This window comes from Orcinus orca, chromosome 15, assembly GCF_937001465.1.
Source record: "Orcinus orca chromosome 15, mOrcOrc1.1, whole genome shotgun sequence".
NCBI classification, from domain to species: domain Eukaryota; kingdom Metazoa; phylum Chordata; class Mammalia; order Artiodactyla; family Delphinidae; genus Orcinus; species Orcinus orca.
Window position 1 is genome coordinate 87,991,746 of NC_064573.1, and position 20,604 is coordinate 88,012,349.

At 52.0% G+C, this 20,604-nt stretch overlaps 1 protein-coding gene across 4 annotated transcripts in view; it reads left to right on the forward strand.

Moving 5' to 3' along the window:
- ADGRD1 (adhesion G protein-coupled receptor D1) overlaps positions 1 to 20,604 on the forward strand; it is a 145,741-nt gene that overhangs the window by 27,049 nt on the left and 98,088 nt on the right. For 3 of the 4 annotated variants that reach the window (XR_007471934.1, XM_049698649.1, XM_004276633.3), the window contains exons 5-12: positions 1,203 to 1,382; positions 3,743 to 3,997; positions 6,148 to 6,212; positions 6,994 to 7,149; positions 11,273 to 11,332; positions 13,851 to 13,968; positions 14,960 to 15,070; positions 16,865 to 16,940. Coding sequence is in view for 3 of the 4 variants with exons in the window: in XM_049698649.1 (XP_049554606.1) it covers positions 1,203 to 1,382; positions 3,743 to 3,997; positions 6,148 to 6,212; positions 6,994 to 7,149; positions 11,273 to 11,332; positions 13,851 to 13,968; positions 14,960 to 15,070; positions 16,865 to 16,940 (1,021 nt within the window). In the remaining variant the exon portion in view is untranslated. Of the gene's footprint in view, positions 1 to 1,202; positions 1,383 to 3,742; positions 3,998 to 4,380; positions 4,535 to 6,147; positions 6,213 to 6,993; positions 7,150 to 11,272; positions 11,333 to 13,850; positions 13,969 to 14,959; positions 15,071 to 16,864; positions 16,941 to 20,604 lie in introns of those variants that run through there. The other variant, XM_049698650.1, reaches the window with a different exon arrangement.

Genomic DNA, 20,604 nt, shown 5'->3' on the forward strand with positions numbered 1-20,604 from the left:
AGGGATCCAAAGGGCAATTCCAGGAGCCTCCGGCCAGGAGCGGCCACTGTCGCCCCTCGCCCGGGAGCCTGTCCCTGGACTGCACAGTGATCGCGGGTCAGGGTCTTCACCATCAAGGGCTGGCCTTGTTCCTTACACTCCCCCTGCTTCCAGTGATGGAGACACACCCACCAATGGGCCAGCTTGTTCATACCATTTAGTCCACGTGGAGCCTGGGGACCGGGCTCAGGACTTAGGAGTCTGCGGACTGGCCGTCTCGGCTGCCAGGGCCTTCGTGTGCCCCACTTTGATGGGAATGAACAGTTGTAGGTTTCAAAACCTTTCAAAGTGGCTTCCTCTTTGACTAGAAATGCCCTACTGGGAATTTATCCTAAAGGCATCTAATCTGAGAGGTGCAGAAAGGTGTAGCTTTCAGTTCTGTTTGGGAAATTAAAAGTCGAAGGAAACTTTAAGACCCAGCCATGGGGGAAGGGGTTTGCTGTTTTTTTTTATTTCTTTAAAAAAAATTACAGTTCCTGTTTATTTTTCGGCCACGCCACGCGGCTTTCGGGATCTTAATTCCCCGACCAGGGATTGAACCCATGCCCTCGGTGGTGAGCGCACACAGTCCTAACCATTGGACCGCCAGGGAATTCCCTAGAGTTCCTGTTTAGAATGTCATGAGGTGCAGATACAAACAATGATGACATAGAGGTGTATTTATGGCCATTGGAGGGGGTCTGTGATGTAGTAAGTTCTCAAAACATGTGGCTTATGAACCGGTATGTGTGAGTTGGTTCCTTTCTCTGTAAAATATGTTTGTGGAGACGCTTTGGAAGGGGCTACCTTAACTGCCGACGTCTGTAGGTCAGACTGAGTTTGGGTCTAATCTGAGTCAGTCTCTAGTTCAGGGACCTTGGGCAAACCGGACTCAAGTTTCTTCATCTGCCTGACGGGGTAAGCCGATGAGTGATAATCAGGTTTTGTCGTATTTATGAGGAGAGGATTCATTTAAAACCCTTAGTAAAGTGTCTGGTACTTGGTGAGCTACCTGTTTTTATGGTTTGTATTTTCTGGATTGAGCATACACTGTCTCTGGAATGAGAAAAAAGAAAACTGCCTTTTAAATGAAAAACAAAGAGCAGCGAGAACGACCTGCTTCGGTGAGGTTAAGTCCCGTCCGTTTTTCATTAAAAATAACCCCACGCCTTTTCTGTCCTCAGGAGTCACGTTCTCTTTTTTCTGGAAGACGCAAGCAGAACATTCCAGAACAACCCCTTTCGCGTTCGGGGGACAGGTCATTTCCAACGGGTTCAAAGTCTGCTCCAGCGGTGGCAAGGGCTCCGTGGAGCTGTACACGCGTGAGAACTCCATGACGTGGGAGGCCACCTTCAGCCCCCCAGGTAAGGGCGCCGCTGGCCCGGAGGGATGCTCAGGGAGGCGTATGGAGGCCAGACGCTCCGCTGTCGGTCCCCTGGCCTGTGGGCGGTTGAGCCCCGCCCTCTCAGGGGCTGCTTGGGAGGACTTGCTGGAAAGGGTGAGATGACATCCTCTGCGGAGATGTCTGCACGGGGCGGATGAGGGGCGGGGTCCTTCGGGCGGACGCCTGTGCTCCCCCTGACCACCGGATGACTGGGTCACCGCAGCATGTTACTTAGTGCCCCGAGCCTCAGTTTCCCTAGTGAAGGCATTAATGATACTTACCTCACAGCTTGGGGGAAATTAAATGGAATATTGCATGTGGCGTGGTTATTGTTTCTCCTTCTTTTCCTGCCCTTCCCCTTCCTCCTTCTACCCCTCCTTCTTTTTAGTGCTGTAGGCTTGCAGATGTTTAGACTTCGCCGTGAAAAAGGTTTTGGAAAAGAGGGGCTGACGATTAGGGGAAAGAAAGCTGGCAGAGGGGAGGCGTGTGGGCACCAGGCCAGCGAGGGCCTGGGATTCAGGAGGGATGGTCTGGACCAGTGTGGGGACTGGGTGTGTGCAGATGTGGCTGAGTGCGTAGGTGGGTGTCGGGAGGCCACGTGGTCCAGTCCTCTCTGACGAGTCCTGTTTCCTCCGGGGCTCAGTGTGATCTGTCGCTGGCCGGGCATGAGGTCAGAGGTGTGGGCCAGGAAGCTGGGGGAGGCCGGAGGTCTGGAGTGGGAACTGAGATGGGGAGAGGTGATGGGGGACTCAGAATGTCTCGAGGCAGCGTGGACGGGCTGCCCAGTCCAGATTGGAGACTAAGAAGGGAATCGCGGAGGTGGAGGGCAAAGTGAGAGTCTAGAACGATCTCCTTCAGGAGGAAATGACATCTCTGTCACAGGCAAGGAGAATTCATTTTCGGACCATTTAAAGGAGGCTGCGTGTCTCAGTTGTTAAAAAACCATGGACCCTGGAGCCACGCAGCCTGGGTCAATCCCGCCCTGCACCCCTCTGCCAGCTGTGCACACCCGGGCGCCTTACCCGCCTGCTCTGTGCCTCAGTGCGCTCGTCGGTAACGTGAGCACAACAACAGTACTGGGTCATAGGGTGACTGTGGGAGTGGAATGAGCTCACACACAAGGAGCCCACGGGAGAGGGGCCCCGTGAGCACCGGATGCACTTGCTTGATTCTGCCGCTGCTGTGAGCTGGGACCAAGCTCGTACCTCCACCCCCGGAAAAGGGGCAAATTCGGTGCACACGGAGTTTGAGAGAATCTTGTGTGTTTGCCCTCTCCGTTCCCCGAGGCCAGAGCTTGTCTCTGCGTCCTCTACCTGTTCAGACCTGCCTGTCCTGCCCCTGTTCATGGCTCTTATCACCTTCCACCTGCTATCAGTCTCTTCCGTAAGAGTCTGATCTCCGTGCCCCTTGGGGCTGACACAGTATCAGGCACCCAGTCGTTTATCTTGAACATGTTTTAAGGTCAGATCTGCTGAATCCTGACTGTTTCCCCACCCAGAGGAGTGGGGAGAAGTGTAAACATTTCTGCCTGGCAGTGTGCTCTTTATTTGTTCATTGAAGGGATTTTCACACTCCAGGGCAGGGATACTTCGGCCCTGTCTCAGATCCAAGAGCTCTCTGCAGACTCGTGGTTAGAAAGTCGCACAACCCCGAGCGAGAACCCCGGGGTAACTGCTGGGTGATTTAAGATGACGGCCTGGCTCGGGTCATAGGCTCCCTATAAGGGGCGTCTTCCAGCGGCAAGTCCCTGAGGGCGTCTGAGCACACACCTGCACACGAGGTGTGGCCCTTTGTGGGGCAAGCTACCATCAGAGTCCAGTGAACTTTCTTCCTGTTGGTGAACGTGGTTCTCATGACAGAGAGACGAGTCATCACCAAGGCTCCTGATAGAGGATCCTGACGGAGCCGGGAGTGGTCTGTTCTCCCTCGGTGCTGCCATATTGGTTGCTATCACCTGCTTGAGGTCAGGCAGAGGTGGGTATCAGTGGCCTTTGGGCTGAATCAGGTCCTCAGATAGGTCTCATTGACCTGCCCTGTGCTGGCCTAGGCTGGATTAACAAAATATTTTTGAACAAGTTATGACCATTAGTTATTACTTCATTTAATTTAAAATGGCAAAGGGTCTCTTTGAACGGCGTCTGGGGTTTGTGGGGGGGAACTTCTTTGCTGTGCTCCTAAGGGCTGAGGGAAGTGAGATGTGGATTATGACCTATATGAGGACTCAGCCAGCGGTAGCACTGACCCATCATCATAAGAAAGAGAAATGTGCTTAAAGCTCGAATGGCCACTGCACGGAGAGCTCGACCCACATCGTGAGAAGGGGTCTCTGCTCTCTCCCAGGCCCCTACTGGACTCATGTCCTATTTACATGGAAGTCCAAGGAGGGCCTCAAAGTCTACGTCAACGGGACGCTGACCACCTCAGACCCAAGTGGAAAAGTGTCTCATGCCTACGGGGAGCCCAATGTCAACCTCGTGATAGGGTCTGACGAGCGCCAGCCCAAGCGCTACGAGAACGGCGCTTTTGACGAGTTCATCATCTGGGAACGGGCCCTGACGCCGGACGAGGTCGCCATGTACTTCACAGCTGCCATTGGTCAGTGAGAGGGGAGGGGCTGCGGGCCGGCTGTGACGTCAGCCCTGGGGAGGGGGCGGGCTTCGTAGCCACCTCCCCTTCCCAGCGTTTTTCTTCTCCTCCCTCTCCTGATGCGGCCGTCAGCGCTGCAGGCTGAGATGTGTCCTGATCGGCCTCACAAATACGGGGGTCTTCTAGAGCCCCTGCTCTCTGAGATGGAGGAATCCACAATTTATCAGAAACACGCGGAGATGAATATCTCCTGCCGTCACCAGGGAGTTTTCCAGGTGTTTGTGACAGATGCTTATGGAAAGCTTTGGGAATCAAGTGTTCCAGGTCCATTAGTGCATTTGATCCACAAATGTTTACCACGTGCCTCCCGCGTGCCAGACTCACCCACCACGGGCCCTCGGAGCGCCCCCAGGACGCCCCCTTCCTGCTTAGCACAGAGCAGTGGTTCAGATCAGGAACCCGGGGGACAGTTGGACCTGGGTTCAGGTCCTCAGTCAACCACGATGAACTGTGGGACTTGGAAAGTCACTAATTTAAAAAATGGAGGTAAAATTCATAAAACGTGAATGTCAGCATTTTACAGTGTACAGTTCAGTGGTACTATGTCCACATGTTGTGCAACCATCACCCCCAAAGGAACCCAGCACCAGTGCGCAGTCAGTCCCCCATCCTCCTTCCCCAGCTCCCGGCAGCCACTGATCTACTTTCTGTCTCTATAGATTTACCTATTCTGGACATCCCATATAAATGGAACCATATGTGACCTTTCGTGTCTCATATGACGTCACTAGGAATCTCTGTTTTGGACCCTGCCTTCCTTTGCATAAAGATCTGTCTGCACAGGAAGCCATGACCTAGGGCTGCAGGTACCCAAAGGGGGCGTTTCCCTGGGTGACCTGTCTGGAGGCGCCCCTCCTCTAACCTGTTAGCTAGAGCAGTACCATTTTCTGGTGGGTCGGTCCAGCCGAGGTGGCCTCTTCTCTTCTAACTCACACAAAGGCAGAGTGTTGATCAGCTCTCCGCCTGCTCAGGTGTCCCCCCAGCCCTGCGATGGTTGGCCGTTCCTTCTGTAGAGAAGCCGAGGAAGCAGAAGGCTTTGTTCAGAGTCCCACGGTTTGAAAGTGTGTTTCTTTGACACTAGAAACACACTCTGCACAATCAGATGCTCTTATAACAAGAGCCAGTTGGGAACCGAGACTGACTTAGGACACGGCCGACTCTCGTTTCTCATCCTAGTCTCACGTGGTCATCAGTTATGAGGATGGACAGGGCCGCTGGGATGAGTTTTATTGCCCTTCACTTTCTCTTATGGACTCACATGAGTTAAATGTGAATTTGATAGGACTCCTTGGTATCCAAGGAGTGGATGTCACTCCGACTTGGAGAACAGAGTGTTTGGGGCTCCGATCCCCAAAGCAGGGTCACACCTTACCCTCTCACCAGCTACCCGCCTCCACCCACGGGGTCATTTACTCCTGGAAGCAGGGATGGGTGACGAGGTTATTCCCTCAGGCCACCCAAAGCAACTTGAGGGATTTCCAGAAATGAAGTAGAGTATCTAGTGAAGTCTGTGTTTTCATTGGGGAATACTAAAATTAGAAGGAGTTGGATGTCTTCATTGTTATAATCATTCATAATGGACCAAAAGGGGTCTTGAATAGAATCCTTGGGATGGGAGGGGCTCAGGAAGATGGTCCCCCACCACTTGATGGGGTCCACGCCAGTGTCACCTCACTGGGAGGGGAGGTGGCGAGGCCTCTGTTTGTCCCAGCCCAGTGATTCACAACCCTCTGTGTTTTATCTCTAAGTAGTCCAGATGCAATGGAAATCCATTTCTTTTGCGTCTTTATGTATTTGAAATCAGTAAAAGCATGTATAAAGTCATCTTTTTATATGATGACTTGCCTAAAGACGATTCCCAAGCAATTTAGACTATAAATGGAAAAATAATTTGACCTGGGAAAATCCATACAATCTACCCATTTGGCTGAGTTATTAGGCCTTTATCTTTCCAGCGACACTGCTACTCAAAACATTCTCAGACTCTTCTTAGTTTGTCTCTGAAGCTGGGAGAGTTTTGAATAAGGACAGGCCTTCCTGAGGGCGAACGAGGTGACCATGGCTTAGCCCTTAACGAAGCATGATTGATTTTTTTCCAGGAAAGCATGTTTTGTTGTCCTCAACGCCACCCAGCTTCCTCACGACAGCCACAGCAAACACCAGGGTGAGCAGATGCATTTAATGTTGTCCCCACCTCCCCATCTTGGTGATGTCTTTTTGCTTGGACTATATGCCAGGAGAGTGGGAATCCCATTTCACAGTCTGGTCCTGTCTTACTGGCAGTATAATGAATGTCTGGGAGGAAATAATAAATGTAGAGGAAGCCAACACTGGCACTAAATCTCAACGCTCGGAGTGACTAAATGGAAGACCTGCTTCCTGTGTGGCCTGTAGCCTCCGGTGCCTACACGGAGTCACCAAGACTTCCCAGGGAACCCCCACCCCGACCCGGGACTGTTTTCTGGTGCACTTGGCACCATGAGCTGAGAACAGAGAGGAGCCGACCTTGACACCTGGCTTCTCTCTGCGCCATTTTCTTCTGATGTTTGAGGAAAGGATCGATACGTTTAGAAAGTGTTCCCCTCTGGAATTAATTTGTGACCAATCAACTTCCCTTCCGTGGGAACTTTAATGTAATAGCGAGTGAACAGACTCTAGAACCATGTGCTTGGGTTCAAATCCCAGTTCCCTTATTTATTTCTGCATAAGCCTCTCCACGCTTAGTATCATCTATCAAATGTGTGCGTATTTCATGAGGCCACTGAAAGGATGAAATGTTAATGCTATTCGTGAAGTAGTCACAGGAGTGCCTGCCTGGTAGATAGTAGGTGCTATTACCATGATTACTATGGTGTGAGAAGCATGAGGCCCGGAGGACACGCTGAACTTCTGTACAAATCTTGGCTTTAGTTCTTAAAGGAACTCACGTCGCTGATTTCTTTTAGGTGCCCATTGACGCCTACCATCCCATCATAACCAACTTGACAGAGGAGAGAAGAAACTTCCAGAGTCCTGGAATTGTTCTGAATTACCTTCAGAATATGTCCCTCAGCTTACCCAATAAATCCCTCTCAGAGGAAACAGCATTAAATCTCACCAAGGTAAAGCTATTTGATTTTGTGGGCCAGACCACGGCCCACAGCTGTGCCTTGTTTGACCTACGCAGGGCTGAAAAAATCAGAAACTTTACTATAAAAGTCTGGATTTCAACCAGACGGCGTGGCTACTCCAGCCAGCTCTGCACAGCTCAGTGGAGTCTCCTGAAGATGAGACTCGACTCTTCGTCTTGTTTTCCCAGTGCCCAGCCAGCCTGGCCCCTCCCTCCGTCCACCTGGCCCCTGTAGGCATTTGGGTTTGCAACTCCCGTTGTAGACTCTGCCACCTCCCTTGGCAACAGGTAGAAGGTGGAGTTGGGTCTTTGGCAGGTTTAACCGTGGGGCCATAGTGTGACCCCAACACTGTGACTTGTATCTCAGTGGGAATTCCCAAAGTTACGTAAAGCACTTAGGGAATGCACCACGTATGGCATTGGAACCAAGGTGTTTTCTCTTTTCATTCTCAAAATCTTTCTAGGTCAAGGTAGGGGAGGATGCTGGGCTCTTGGGGGCTTGATAACTTCGATCTCAGCACAGGGCTCCTGGTTGCTGTGCAGACAGAAGGGATGCTTGAGACCGTTTCACTTCAAAAGTGCAGCATAAGTGTTAAGAGCAGGATGTATACGGTCTGACTGCTGGGTTGAATGTCTCTGCCGGTTACTTACAGTGCACTCTTGGTCGCGTTATGTAACATGTCTCTGCCTCACTTTGCTCGTCTGAGATATGGGGAGATAATAGGACTCACCTCACTGGGGACTAAAAGGGTTCCTATTGCATAGTATGTGTCTGGCACTTGGCGAGTGCTTTTTAAGAGTTCTTAATTCTTACTGGTTTCCTTGCTGAAGACAGATCCAGAGAAGTACCTGAAAGCATGTGTTCTGTAAACAAAGACATCCTGAAATGCAGGGTGGGTCCTGAACGCCATAGCCTTCCTGCCCAGGCGACAGAAGCAAGAGTTAGACGTCTCAGGTTTCGTTCATTCATTCCTAGAACATGCTAGGTTCTGAGGATCTGGGACGACCAAGAACCACTTCCTGCTTCCGAGAGGCTCAGGGCTGAGAGGGTGAAGGTGCACCATGGAGTCTGAAAAGTGCTGTGCGGGGATGTCCCGAGCTGCAGGAGCTCAGTGACACTGGAGTCAGGCAAGCCTGGGCTTGACCCCCAGCTCTATGTCCTTGGGCAACTTTTTAACTTCTTCAAGCCTCAGTTTCCCAGTCTGTGTTATGGGGGTAATTTGATGACCCAAGTCTCTCTCCTAGAATGGTTCTGGCTGCAAATAAACAGTCATATTACTATTTTAAAAACAATAGGGGCATCTAATTGCTTCACTCCAAGTTTGACTACTTCAGTCTTCATTCACAGCAGGGATTTGGGTAGCGGCAGGACAATTCTCTTGGCGTTCTGCTCTATTTCCAAGGGGCTGGAACGGTTCCAAACACCACACCTCACTAACAACCACCAGGAGGGAAAGCAAGGTCGGGGGCTCCTCCGTCTTTATAGGGGACGAAATTCTTTCCCATGGTTCCCCCGGCAAAGATCCATCACATGACTGCACCTAGACCAATCACTAGCCGAGGGGAGCAGGCCTGGCTTGGCAGCTCAGCCAATCATATGGCAGTATGGGCGGGGCCAAGGCAGCACTCTGAGCACTTCCGGGCTCCCTACAGGAAGCACTTCCGGGCTCTGCACGTGAGCTCTAGGGATGGGTGTGAGAATGCCCAGAGGGAACAGACTGCCCAGAGGGGTGAACGGGAGGGTCCGGCCCCTCCATAGTCTCGAAGAGGTGTCTACGTGGGAACAGAATTCAAGGCAGGTCTACATAGCGAACAGTTTCTTTTGAAGCTTGGTGATTTCCTCTTTCCTTTCGACTCCCCTTTTCCCCTCAGATATACTGGACACTGTCAGAGGTCCCAAACTCAAATGCATGCAGGGGCCAGACAAATAAAGTAAATGGATGATTGGGTCAGATAGACGATAGGGAGGAGTAGAGACCGTGGCAAACTGGAAGGTGCCCACCCACAGGGAGTGGCATCGAGCTGCTTGAGTCCCCTGACTTTCACCTTGAGGGTAACCTCTTCTGATTTTGCAAGCAAAACTCTGTACCTGATTTTGAAGTGGAAAATCATCCAATTAAAAAAAAAAGTGGACAGCTAACTGAAATTTAAAAGCAATTGTGTACAAACCAAATAAAAGACATTCATGAGGCAGATTCAGCCTGTGGGCCATCAGCTTGAGACCTCTGATGGGGGCCCGTGTTGAGATACCTGACTCTGGGTGTCCTGGAGAGGAATCCTGGAGATTTACCCCAGACTCCACCCATCTCTGATTGGATGAGAAATAAACATCTTTGGCATCTGTGTCCAATTTTCCATAATGCCCTGGCTTCTCACCACTAACAGTTGAACAGGAAAGCGACAAGAAGTCAGTTCTTGTGCTGGGTAATAAGGAGACCATTAGCCACACATGGCCCTTGAGCAGTTGAACTGTGATCAGTTCAAATCAAGATCTAAAATACACACTGGATCTCTAGAATTTAGTATAACAGAAGAATGTAAATTATCAAATTGATGATTTTTATATTGATTGCATGTTGAAGTGATATTTTAGATATATTGGGCTAAGTCAAGTGTATTATTAAAAAGTAATTTCACCTGTTTTGTTTTCACTTTTTAAAATATGGCTATTAGAAATTTTAAAATAAAAAATTTTTAAATAAAATAAAATAAAAAATTTTAAAATAAAATTTTAAAATAAAATTTTTTAAATTTTAAAATAAAATTATAAAATAAAACTGGATTGCATTATATTTCTTTTCAGCTGAACTGCTCTAGATCAGGACTCAGCAAACTGTAGCCCTTGGGCCAAATCTAGCCCACTGCCTGTTTTTGTAAATAAAGTTTTATTGTAACACACTCACTTAGTTATGGATTGTCTGTCACTAATTTTGCACTACAGTGGCAGAACTGAGTGTTTGTGACAGAGCTGTATGGCGTGTAAAGCCTAAGATTTTTACTAGGTGATCCTCTTAAAGAAAAGCGCTGACCCCTGCTCTAGATTATAAACTCTGCCCCCTAGGCCTCAAGCCCAACGAGGGCCGGGATCATGATTGTTTTTTTCATGTTTAGTTTTTAAATTTCATCTTTAAATTTTAAGGCATTGCACTTTAGGGTCTTATAAGTATTTATCAAATAAAGATAAATGAAAGAGTGAGGAATTTTGATGATGTGTTCTCTAAATATTTAGCGTCTAAAAGTGTGAGGAAGGATGTGGCATTTTGGAGAAGGCAGTTTTGTGGAAATATAGGAGGTTTAGATCAGGCTCTAAGTGTGCTTCTGGTGTCTGTAGTAGGAGACGCACGGTTAAGAACCTACCTGAGTAATGTAAATGAGTGAAGCAGATTAGGTGGAAGGCAGTAGGGAGTGGTGAGGACTGGGGTGAGCTGGAGAATGCACAGCTACCTAAGGGGTCAGCTGCTGTTCTGTTTTGGTCAATGGTGGCCACGTGGGATAAGGGATAAGAATGTCCAAGCTTCTGCTTTTTTCACAAGAAGGAGGAAATTCACATAGTTTCATTTAAATCTCCTGATTTGAAGATGTTACAAGCTACTTTCATTTTTTTAGAACAATAGTGCGCCAAACCAAACATGGTTTTAAGGTGATTTGTCCAAGGGACCCCGAGTAACTTCTGCTTATGGAGGGGTCATTTCCAATTAAACAAGTGGGTTTTTATGTCAGCTTGGCTTCTCATGCCAAGAAAAACACACGGAGCGGGCCATGATTTGTTCATTCATTCATTCGTTTGTTCAACAGGCTTTTACCGAGGGCCGGTTATATCTTCCAGGTACTGTACTTAGGGCTGCTGCCGTAACTAAGCTGTGAACACACATCTAACATCTAAATGTTTGTCACTGACTAAAGGACTGTCACCAGGAGCAACTAAGATAACATCTATAACATCTATAAAAGGGCTTTGTACAACGTAACCAGATCCACTGACGGGAGGTATTTTGGTTTACTACTGTGTACATGCAAAACCCAGCCCGTGGTTGACAGAGATGGGAAAATCAAAGGTCTTATAATTTTGAGGCTTAAGGATACATGCTAAGCAGTGTCATCTTGTCTTCCTTTAGACTTTCTTAAAGACCGTGGGAGAGGTTCTCTCTTTGCCCAGTTGGACTGCTGTGTCAGAGGTAAGAGAAAAGAACGTTGAGATCTTCAAAAGGGGCACCTTTTTGTCTTTCTGGAAGTGGCATAAGTATGGCCCAATTCACATCTGTAAGAGAAATGACGCATCTCTGGGATATTAGAGCTAATTTTGACTGGATATACGGCTGATTTGCAGTGCTCTGCCTTCTCTATGGATCAGTTCTATGAGCATCAGTACCACGGTCCTGTTGTCAACACTGAACAGGAAAACAGTTGGATTTCTGCATGAGGAATGTATGCTTGTTTCTCATTTTAGAAACCTATTTTTTACCATCACACTGTTCTTGAATGATAATAAAACACATGTTTGATGGTTAAAGATCACTAGATTAAATGAAAAAAGTAGCACATGTGACAATATACTCTTCATGATTGTAAGAGTAAATATCACAGCAGCCTCTCCTTTCCTCTGTACACTAAAGCACTAGGGGAATGGAAGACCTTTTCTTTTCTTTCTGAAAGTAACTTTCTTGATTTTACTTATTTAAGAAATAAAACAAGTGAATATGTTGTAGAGAGTTAGAAAATGCAGATCATAAAGATATATATAAAATAAAAATCACCTGAAATCCTCAGGCCGAGAGAGAATGATTATTAACACTCTTGTATATATCCCTTCAAATCTAGTTTTCAATTCTCTTATATGCATATATAGTCTGCACATATGCTATATATCTGAATTTACCTGTTTTTCTTTAATTATGGCAAGGACATTTCCCAATAATATTAAGTATCTTCTGCGATGCTCTGTCAGTCAGGCTAGGCTAGGCTATGCTGCAGTAACAAATAGGCCCTACATCTCAGTGGCTCAGCACAGTGGACATTTACTTCTCATTCATGTCAAGTCTGACGTGAGTCAGCTCTTCTCCACCCAGTGACCTAGGGATCCTGGCTCTGTCCATTTTCTGATGTTGCTGTCTGAAAAATGTGGCCTCCAGGTTGCCCGGCAGGGGTGGAGAAGGGGGAGGAAGACTCCTAACTGCCTTGCCTGGAAGGGCTGGGACCACACTGTTACTTAAAGCGCTCCCTCTCCTGAACTCCTGTAAAGTTTAAAACATGTTTGCCAGTTTGAAGCAGAACGACATCACCTTGTCTCGTTATGAATGAGGTGGCTCCAGGGTTTACATTTGATGAACTTTTTATCTGAACAGTTTCAGATGGAACGAGATCGGGCTTCCCATTGGCAAAGGGAGAGAAAGACGGTCATGAACTTAAGACTGACATAATCTTACCTGGAAACACATTCTGTTTTAAAAGGCACAGCACTCCAGAGTTCATGATTTCCGGGGGGACGATGTGTGCAGGGCTGCTGCCTGGGAAACACCCAGAGGATGGCCAGTGGAGGGCCTGAGCAGATGTATTTTCTGCATCATCTTAAATGAGCCTTTTCTTAATGCGCTGCCACAAACTATGAATAATCATGAAACTATTCAGGCTCAGGCCGGCTCTACTGTGCATTAAAGGGAAGGTATGAATCAGCCACTACCCAAGAGCTGTACATGCCAGAAACACAGATTTTCATGTGCTTAACTGTGCTTGGCCGATTGAAATCAGGCCACAGGCCTGAAAGAAAATGTCTAAAATTGGCCTCAGTGTTCTATTTCCAGCTCGTTAGACGCTCATGGAGCGTGTGTTTTTGAGAGAACGCCTGGGACGCTTAGCAACAGACGGATGCTTTTTCAGAAAGGCGGGAAGGAGAGAAGGGGTGTGATGGCAGGGAGTCACACACCGTGTTCCCAGGGAACTGAGACGCCCCTGCCCTGCTAGACGTGTGTCTGAGGATGAGGGATAGTCAGCCTGATCCGAGCTGGCTGCAGAGATACGGGGCCACCACCAGGGACCCCTGCCTTCTTGGGGATCCACTGCGGTCATCTCTGCCCTGGGGACTCAGAGTGGAGAGAGAGGCCCTTGGAGGGGAAGGGACACCCCAGGCACGTCGGAGAGGCCAGGGCCGGCTTGAGGTGCTGGCATCTCTGAAGCCTCCTCCCCTTCACAGAGACTAGGACACAAGTGCTGGTGTCTTCATCCTGGAGGGTACTTGGGAGCAGTGACCCCCCTCCTCGTGAAACAGAAGGGGATGGAGTTGGGGGTCAGAGACCTGTCAAGGGCCCCAGTGAGTTCAGAGTGGAGCGGGGACCAGGTCTGGTCAGTCTGTGTCTGAGCGTGGAAGCCTTGGAGCTGACGGTCTGGGTGACCAGGGTCAACCTCAGCCGGTGTCCACATTCTGCGAGCTCAGCTGGGCTGGGTGACCTCAGTGGTCCCCTCCGCGCCTGTGAAACGGAGTAGCGGCATGACTGTCTCTCCTCTCTGTCTGGTCATTGTGAGGGCAGAGCCTGGCCCGCCATGTTGCTCAGCAGATGCTGGGCGACCTCCTTTGCAGGAATGTTGACGGTGAGCATGACCTTGATCTTGCGTGTTGGTGCATTTGCTGCCTCCGTCGGGTGCACGTGCTGAGCGAGCCCCGTATTGACGTCTCCTTCCTTCGTGTCGTGCTGTTTGCAGGACGGTGCCGTGGTGCTGGGCTTGATCGACACCGTGGACACCGTCATGGGCCACATATCCTTCAACCTGCAGGCCAGCGAGCCCCCGGTTGCCATCACGGGTTCCTCATCCGTGGCAGGTAGCTCGGCAGCGTGGGTGCGGGCGGGGACCGGCTGTGCGGCGGGAGGGGAGCGGGGTGCAGGGGATGCCACCCGCCTGTTGAATTCCACTCCACTCCTGCGTTTTCTTGCACGCGCCCAGGGACGCATAAACCTCACACACCGTCACTGGAGATGCACCTCTCCGCTGTCCTAAACTAGGCTGCCTGATGCACAATGATATGTTGGGGGAAGACAGAGTTAGGTCGGGGCAGCCGTGCTCAGCTGGGATGTGCACACAGGACCACGGGAGCCTTGCATGCTGACTTGGGGGCCAGATTCATCTCGGGTGACAACTGTCTCAGTTCAGAACAGGAGGCGAGCAGCGGCAGCCCCTGGAGTGTCCGTGGGGTAGCAGGTTTCCCGGGGCCAGCTGGAGACTTTTCCAAGACAACAGGCACGGGGTCCCCTACAGGCCGCCGTCGCAGCCCTTCTGTTTTCAGGGTCTGTGTCTAGGGAGCGTGGTACCCTAATACTTTACCACCAGAGCCACTCTCTGGAAAGTAAGCTTCATTCACCCACTTGGGTTCATTTTAATGGGAGTTTGTCGGCCAAGACAGGTCCCTCCATGGGATGTTGAGTTTGCCTCACGTAGATTAGTGTCTCATTTTCCTGCGTCTCGCGGGGTCCCTGGCGTGGAGGAGGGGCCCTCAGCACAGGCGTCTCCTGCAGGACGGGACGCAGTCAGTACCCGAGGCGTCGTGAGCTGAGGGGTGCGCTGAGGGCACAGGGGTCACCGCAGGCTGGGAGAAGCCCCACCAGCAGTGGTAGAGGGGTGGGTCGGCCACACGGCCGCAGTTACTGCCCTGGACACTCTTGTTTTTTAGGTTCTCGTTTCCTAAAGGTAATTACACTCCCCAAGAGAGCTCGTTCTGTTAAAAAACAAAACAAAACAACAGAAGGTGGGTTTTACGCCCAGTTTCCTGCCCTGGAGTTGACTGACTGCAGCTTCCTCTCTCTGGCTTGTTCTAGACTTTTCCTTGGCCAAACTGCTCCCCAAGACCATGAATTCCTCCCACTACCGCTTCCCGGCCCAGGGGCAGAACTACATCGAGATCCCCCACGAGGCTTTCCACAGCCAAGGTGAGCACAGCTGGGGGGACCTGCACCCCAGCACCCTCAGGGAGGGACTCAGCCCTGTGGCTGTCAGCTGGCAGAGGGGCTGCCCCCAGGCCTCCTCTGTGTGCCTGTGGGAACACAGTGTGTCATCAGACGCTCTTGAGATGTTGTCACAGCGCCGACTCGACTCTGAGTCTGCTGCAGCCTGATGCGCTGGGAGGGGGGAGGAGGGGCTGGGAATCTGCATTCCACACGGGCTCGCTAGGCGATTCTCAGCGGAATGTGAACTGATGTGGCCACCTCCCCTCCCTGCTGGGGGGCCCGGTGTCCTCCTCCTGGGTGGGTCCAGGTCAAGGCCCGTGAGGAACCAGCCCCGAGGGGACCCCGATTACTCTCTCTGGCCCTGGAGCACTGTCGGGGCCCGGGTGGCTCTGTCCATTTTTGCTGCCATGACTGTCCCGTCTGCCCCTTGAAAAGGGACTGTGCCTCTGTAGGCGTGTCCCTCCGTCCCAGGGGCCTCGGGCGGTCTGGGGAGTCGTGGATTCTCAGTTCCTGACAATCTGGCCGGAGGCCATGCACTTCCCGGGTTCTGGCTTCAGGACTGGGGGCCGGGCTGCGGGGTGCAGGGCCATGGTGTCCCGTCCCCAGCACGGGGTCCTCACTCCCCAGCCCTTGGGAGCCAACCTCTGCTCCCTGTACCCTCTAGTTTGCCTGTGTGAAAGGTGCTCAGGGATGCTGGGGTGTCCTGCTCTCAGGGGACTGTCCCCCCGCACTCAGGGTGAACTACAGAAATTGGGGGGTCCAGGGACAATGCCAAGGCCAACCGACTGCACGTGGGATCTTTTCATCTCACACGGCCGCACGATCCGTTAGAAATCCTCAGTGTCTCAGAGCTGGCAGGACCGCAGCCTCACGGTCTGTACGTCCGGAAGCTTCTCACACTTGGCGGTACAGCTTGTTCGTCACAAGCACCGACTCTGTGGATGGAACTCCTGGGCTTGAATCCTGGGCCAGCCACCTACTTACTGAGCAAGTTATTGAACCTGCCCGGCCTCAGTTTCCTCATCTGTGATAGGGGACAGTCTTAGTACCTCCCGCAGTATATTGTGGTGAGAATTAAAAGAGCAAAGCGTATACCAGTACCTGGCCCACGGTAAGTGTTGTGTGAATTATTAACTACGTCCCTGAAATCTTAACGCACTCAACCAACATCCCGAAGAGCTTGGAGGTCAGCTTGCAGCTGCCCCTCCCGGCCTCCTGTTAAGCTCGTGCACGGAGGTAACAGAATAGATGATTCTTGTTTCCAAGTTGGAATATCACAGAGGGGTGGGACCCAGCCAAAGGCCTGACAGACATCTGGGTGACTGTAAATCCTGCCTCTCTCGAGCGCTGGCGTTGCTGTAAATACTCCAGACGCAGACAGCCGCTGAGATGCGCTCACGAGTGCAGCACTGTCACCCGGCGCTGCCGTCCACAGCTCGATGGGGGCGCTGCCTTCAGAAGCTCGTGGTGTCTGGCTCCCCGGGAGCTGCAGCATCCATGTGTCCAGAGCTGAGTCCCCCGGGCAGCGTAGGGAGCGATTGCTGTGGTTGGATTCACAGTTGAAGAGTGGAGGGGAGTCTCTACTCAAATTCTGTCCTTGTGGCCAGTTCTGCCCCTGAGTGTCCCTCCCCTCGCCCCCCGAGGAGCTGCCGGGTTCCTGGGTGTGAGGTCTGCGCTGTGTGTTGCTGGGCGAGTGGGTTTGGCGGGGAGCTCTGTGTCTCTCCTGCTTGTCACCTGGGATGCTGACAGGTGTCTGGCCATCTGCTCTTTCCCCAGCCTGGACCACCGTCGTGGGCCTGCTCTACCGCTCGGTGCACTATTACTTGAGCAACATCCAGCCGGCCAGCACCAAGTGAGTCTCTGGGGGCCACACAGCACGGAGCGGGAAAGGGGGTGCTTGTTTGCTGGGTGGCTGGCGGCTGTGACACCCGCACCTCCTCACCATCACCAACACACGCAGTATTGTATCAGAGGACTTGTGGCGCTAATTCCTGGTGCTTCACTGTTAGGGCAAAGGAGGAAGACACAGGGACTCCTACAGTGGGGGTTCAGCAAGCCCTGGGGTGTAGGCTGACAGTGCAGGGGTCAGGAGCATAGGCTGAGTGACCATATCGGTTCCACCTGGAACTGTGTGACCTTGGACAAGTCAAGTGACCTCTCAGCCTCAGTTTCCACTTCTGTAGAATGGGAAGCCCGTAGCACATGCCTATATCAGTCAAGACTGTGTTGGATACGTCAGCTTAGGCAGAAGGTCAGGGAACTGAGGGCTCAAGGACTAAGAAGGGCAGGAGTCAGTCGGGTTCAGGCACGGCTGGATCCAGGGACCCAGAGGTGCTTCTTTGACCTTGTCTCTATGTCTCCTGCCTCTGCTCTCCTCCGCGTCAGCTCATTTCCAGGCAGGCCCCTCCATAGAGGCATGGCTGGCTCCGGGTAGCTTCAGGTCCACGTGGGTTGGGGTCCTGAGGTCTCAAGAAGGAAAGCGAGTCTCTTTCAGCAATGAAAAGTCAGTTTCATTCAAAATCCAGAGAGGGCTGTGATTGGCCCACTTGGGTCACATGACCATCCGGGCCCCCAGCCCCTGCACTCTCGTTGGCCAGGTCTGCTCACTTGACCCACTGGGGCTTGGGAGGGTGGGTCAGCCCTACTCCGACCACGGGGAGGGGCTGGTTCCCTTAGGAGAGGTTAGGGCCGGGGTCCACTCCTCCCCTTCATGGGGTCCCTGGGAGTGGGCAGGGAGGCAGAGCCCAGGGCCGGTGCCGAGAAAGGGCCAGCGAGGTATGAGCCCAAGGGACCCCTCTCTGCAGTTAGTGTTTGGAAGGTGAAGCCAGTTTTGCTGGGCACAGATCCGCCCCAGACAGGGGCTCCGCGGAGGGCAGCAGGCAGGGGCTGGTCCATCTCTGTTCCCGCACGTCTGGCGCGGTGCCGGCCCAGAGCAGGGGAGGGGCGGGGCTCTGAAAAGGTGCTGGAGAGAGAGCCGTGCATCTCAGAGGGAGCCGCACAGGGCCTTCACCCCTGGCCCTGGGGCCCCGCTGCCCTCCCCCACCGGGACAGAGCCTGGGAAAGCTGATGGTATGAGGACAGGCATTCCTGCAAGTTCGCTGTCTCTGCTGATGGGAAGGCGTTGCGGGGGCGGGTTTCAGACACTGGCTCTGCTGCCGGGTGTTTGGAGGCGTGTGTGATGGAAAAGTAGGCAGTTATTTTTACCGCCTACAGATAAACAAGAAATGATAAATACCTTCTAATGATGCAGATACCTGAGCCCTGATATCATGTGTCTCTCAGACAGGCTCCTCTCCCGCCTGATGTGAGGGACCAGCTCATTGTACAAAACCCTGGAGGAGGGCGGGGGAAGGGGGCAAACAGTCGTGGTTTAGCTGCAGACCTGGAAGAAAACCCGGTTCTGGGCCTGGTTGCCTGGGGGAGCCTTCTAACTACAGAAAGGGGACCTGGCGCTCCGGGTGTGCTTTCCAGAGTTCTTCAGGAAAGTCACAAGGGAAGATGCCACACACTTTCCTCAGCAACAGGCCTTCTTGAATATTTGGGGGAAATTTCCCCAAACCTGAGATTATGAGTGAATAGCGGATCCATCCTTGGCCCCAATTTATCAATACTTATTTACAGCTCTCACTGCTGGAGGTTCCGACTGAAACGGACTTTCCAGTGAAATCCATGGACGTGTATTTCTGGGGATGGCCGAGCCCTGCCGCGGGCCGGGGTAGGGGCGTGGGGAGGACGGTGTCTGTGCCACGTTCTCGGTACCCCTCATCCTCAGGAAAGGGAAGGAAGGCAGGATGGAGGGTTGCAGACGGCAGCAGGCACTTTGATTTCATGTGACCGGAACCATCGCCCTATCTGGATGTTGGCAAGCTTTTGCATAAAGGGCCAGGTGGTTAATATTTTCGGCTTTACCTGCCCTAGTGTCTCTGTTGCAGCAGAGCGGTGGGAAGGCAGCCCCAGACAATACATAAAGACATGGAGTGGTTTGTGCTGATAAAACTTTATTTATAAGACTAGGCAGTGCCTGTGGTTTGCACAGCCCCGGTGGACAGTTGCATCAGTGCTGGCAGCAGTGGGCGGGGCTGGGGCTGACTTTGAGCTGCTGTAGAGAGTCGAAGTGTGAGCTTGAAGCTTGGCCGCTGGGTGTGGTTCCCTCCGTCCTAAGGGCTCCAGCCTTCCCTTCCCTCCACCGTCCTCACTGCCCAGGGGTACCCAGCAGGACTCCTGGGAACCTCAGGACCCGAGGCTCCGTGATCAACTCTTATACCCCCTGCAAATCGTGGGCTTGGAGACCCGCACAGGCAGAGAATATCCCCCTCCTCGCAGCCCTCTACCCATTGGCCTTAACACCATTGACCTCTGAACTCTGTCAGCAGAGACTGTAAGTGCTCATTTTCCTCAAGTCAGAAACAGAATGATTTTGCAGTGATGACGGTGTATTTCTCAGGTGTTGAACCTTTAGCTCTAAAGCCAACACTTGATGCAAAGATGTCTTACTGTCAACATTAACCTCAAAAAAAAAAAAAAAAATCACCCCAGAAGCTCTCCAAGTGTGGTCTCTGTTGTGCTTGCCCCCGTAGCACACGGCAGCACAGAGGTGACACTGAACAGTCGTGCTGTGGTTCACCCTTGGATTTGGGAGCCAGGCTCCCGGCTCTCTTCTTGCCGCCGGCTGCCCTTGCCAGCTGGTGGTCTCTTTGCTCTCATGCTCCTTTCTAAGAGGGAGGCCGGCCATCCCGATTTCTGAGGGTCTCCGTGAGCACTGAGTTAATGGTTTAAGTAAAGCCCTGGAACGTGATGTGTAAGCACTTCCCTTATCACTTCATGAGGTGGTTGGATGTTCTCCCATTCTCCGCCTCTGAGATGATTATCAAATTCCACACAGGATTGGAAGCAGATTTGTGCAGTCGCGCTGTTAGCGTTCCGGTGTCCCTACTCGCCCGCACAGCCGACTTCGTTCCGTTTTAGTTTTGTGCATCGTCATCTACAACATTTACGGTTTTCTGTGAGATCGAAAGGATGCAGTGGAATCCTAATGTCCTTTAAACCCCCTGGGGAGTGGAGTCAGCATGTGAGTTTAAAGCACAAGGAGGGGGTCGGGGCAGGATGGGCTCTCCATCCCCCCCGCCCTGGGTAGACCACTCGGGCCCATGTGCTGGCTGCCCAAGGCAACGCCTAACCGTCCACAGGTCCTGGGTGGGGGCTTTGCTGGCCTCTGCAGGCGCCTGGACTCGGGGGCTCCTCCGTGGCCCACGGCCCCTGGCCCTGTAGTGATGAGGAGTGTTGGGTTCCTGCTGATTCTCAGCTGCCAGGCCAGCAGCTGGGACCGCCGTTTCCTTCCAAAGAGCCGTCGGAGCTGAGCAGGGAGCAGAGGCACCTGCTTCTGCTCCACAGACAGAGCCGGGACCCAGAGGGTGTGGCACTCCACGGCTGCAGCAGCAGCGGCAGGGCTGGGACTCGTGCCTCTGGGTTTCAGCATCTCAGTGGTGGACTCACACGTGCTTCAGAAGGACATGTTC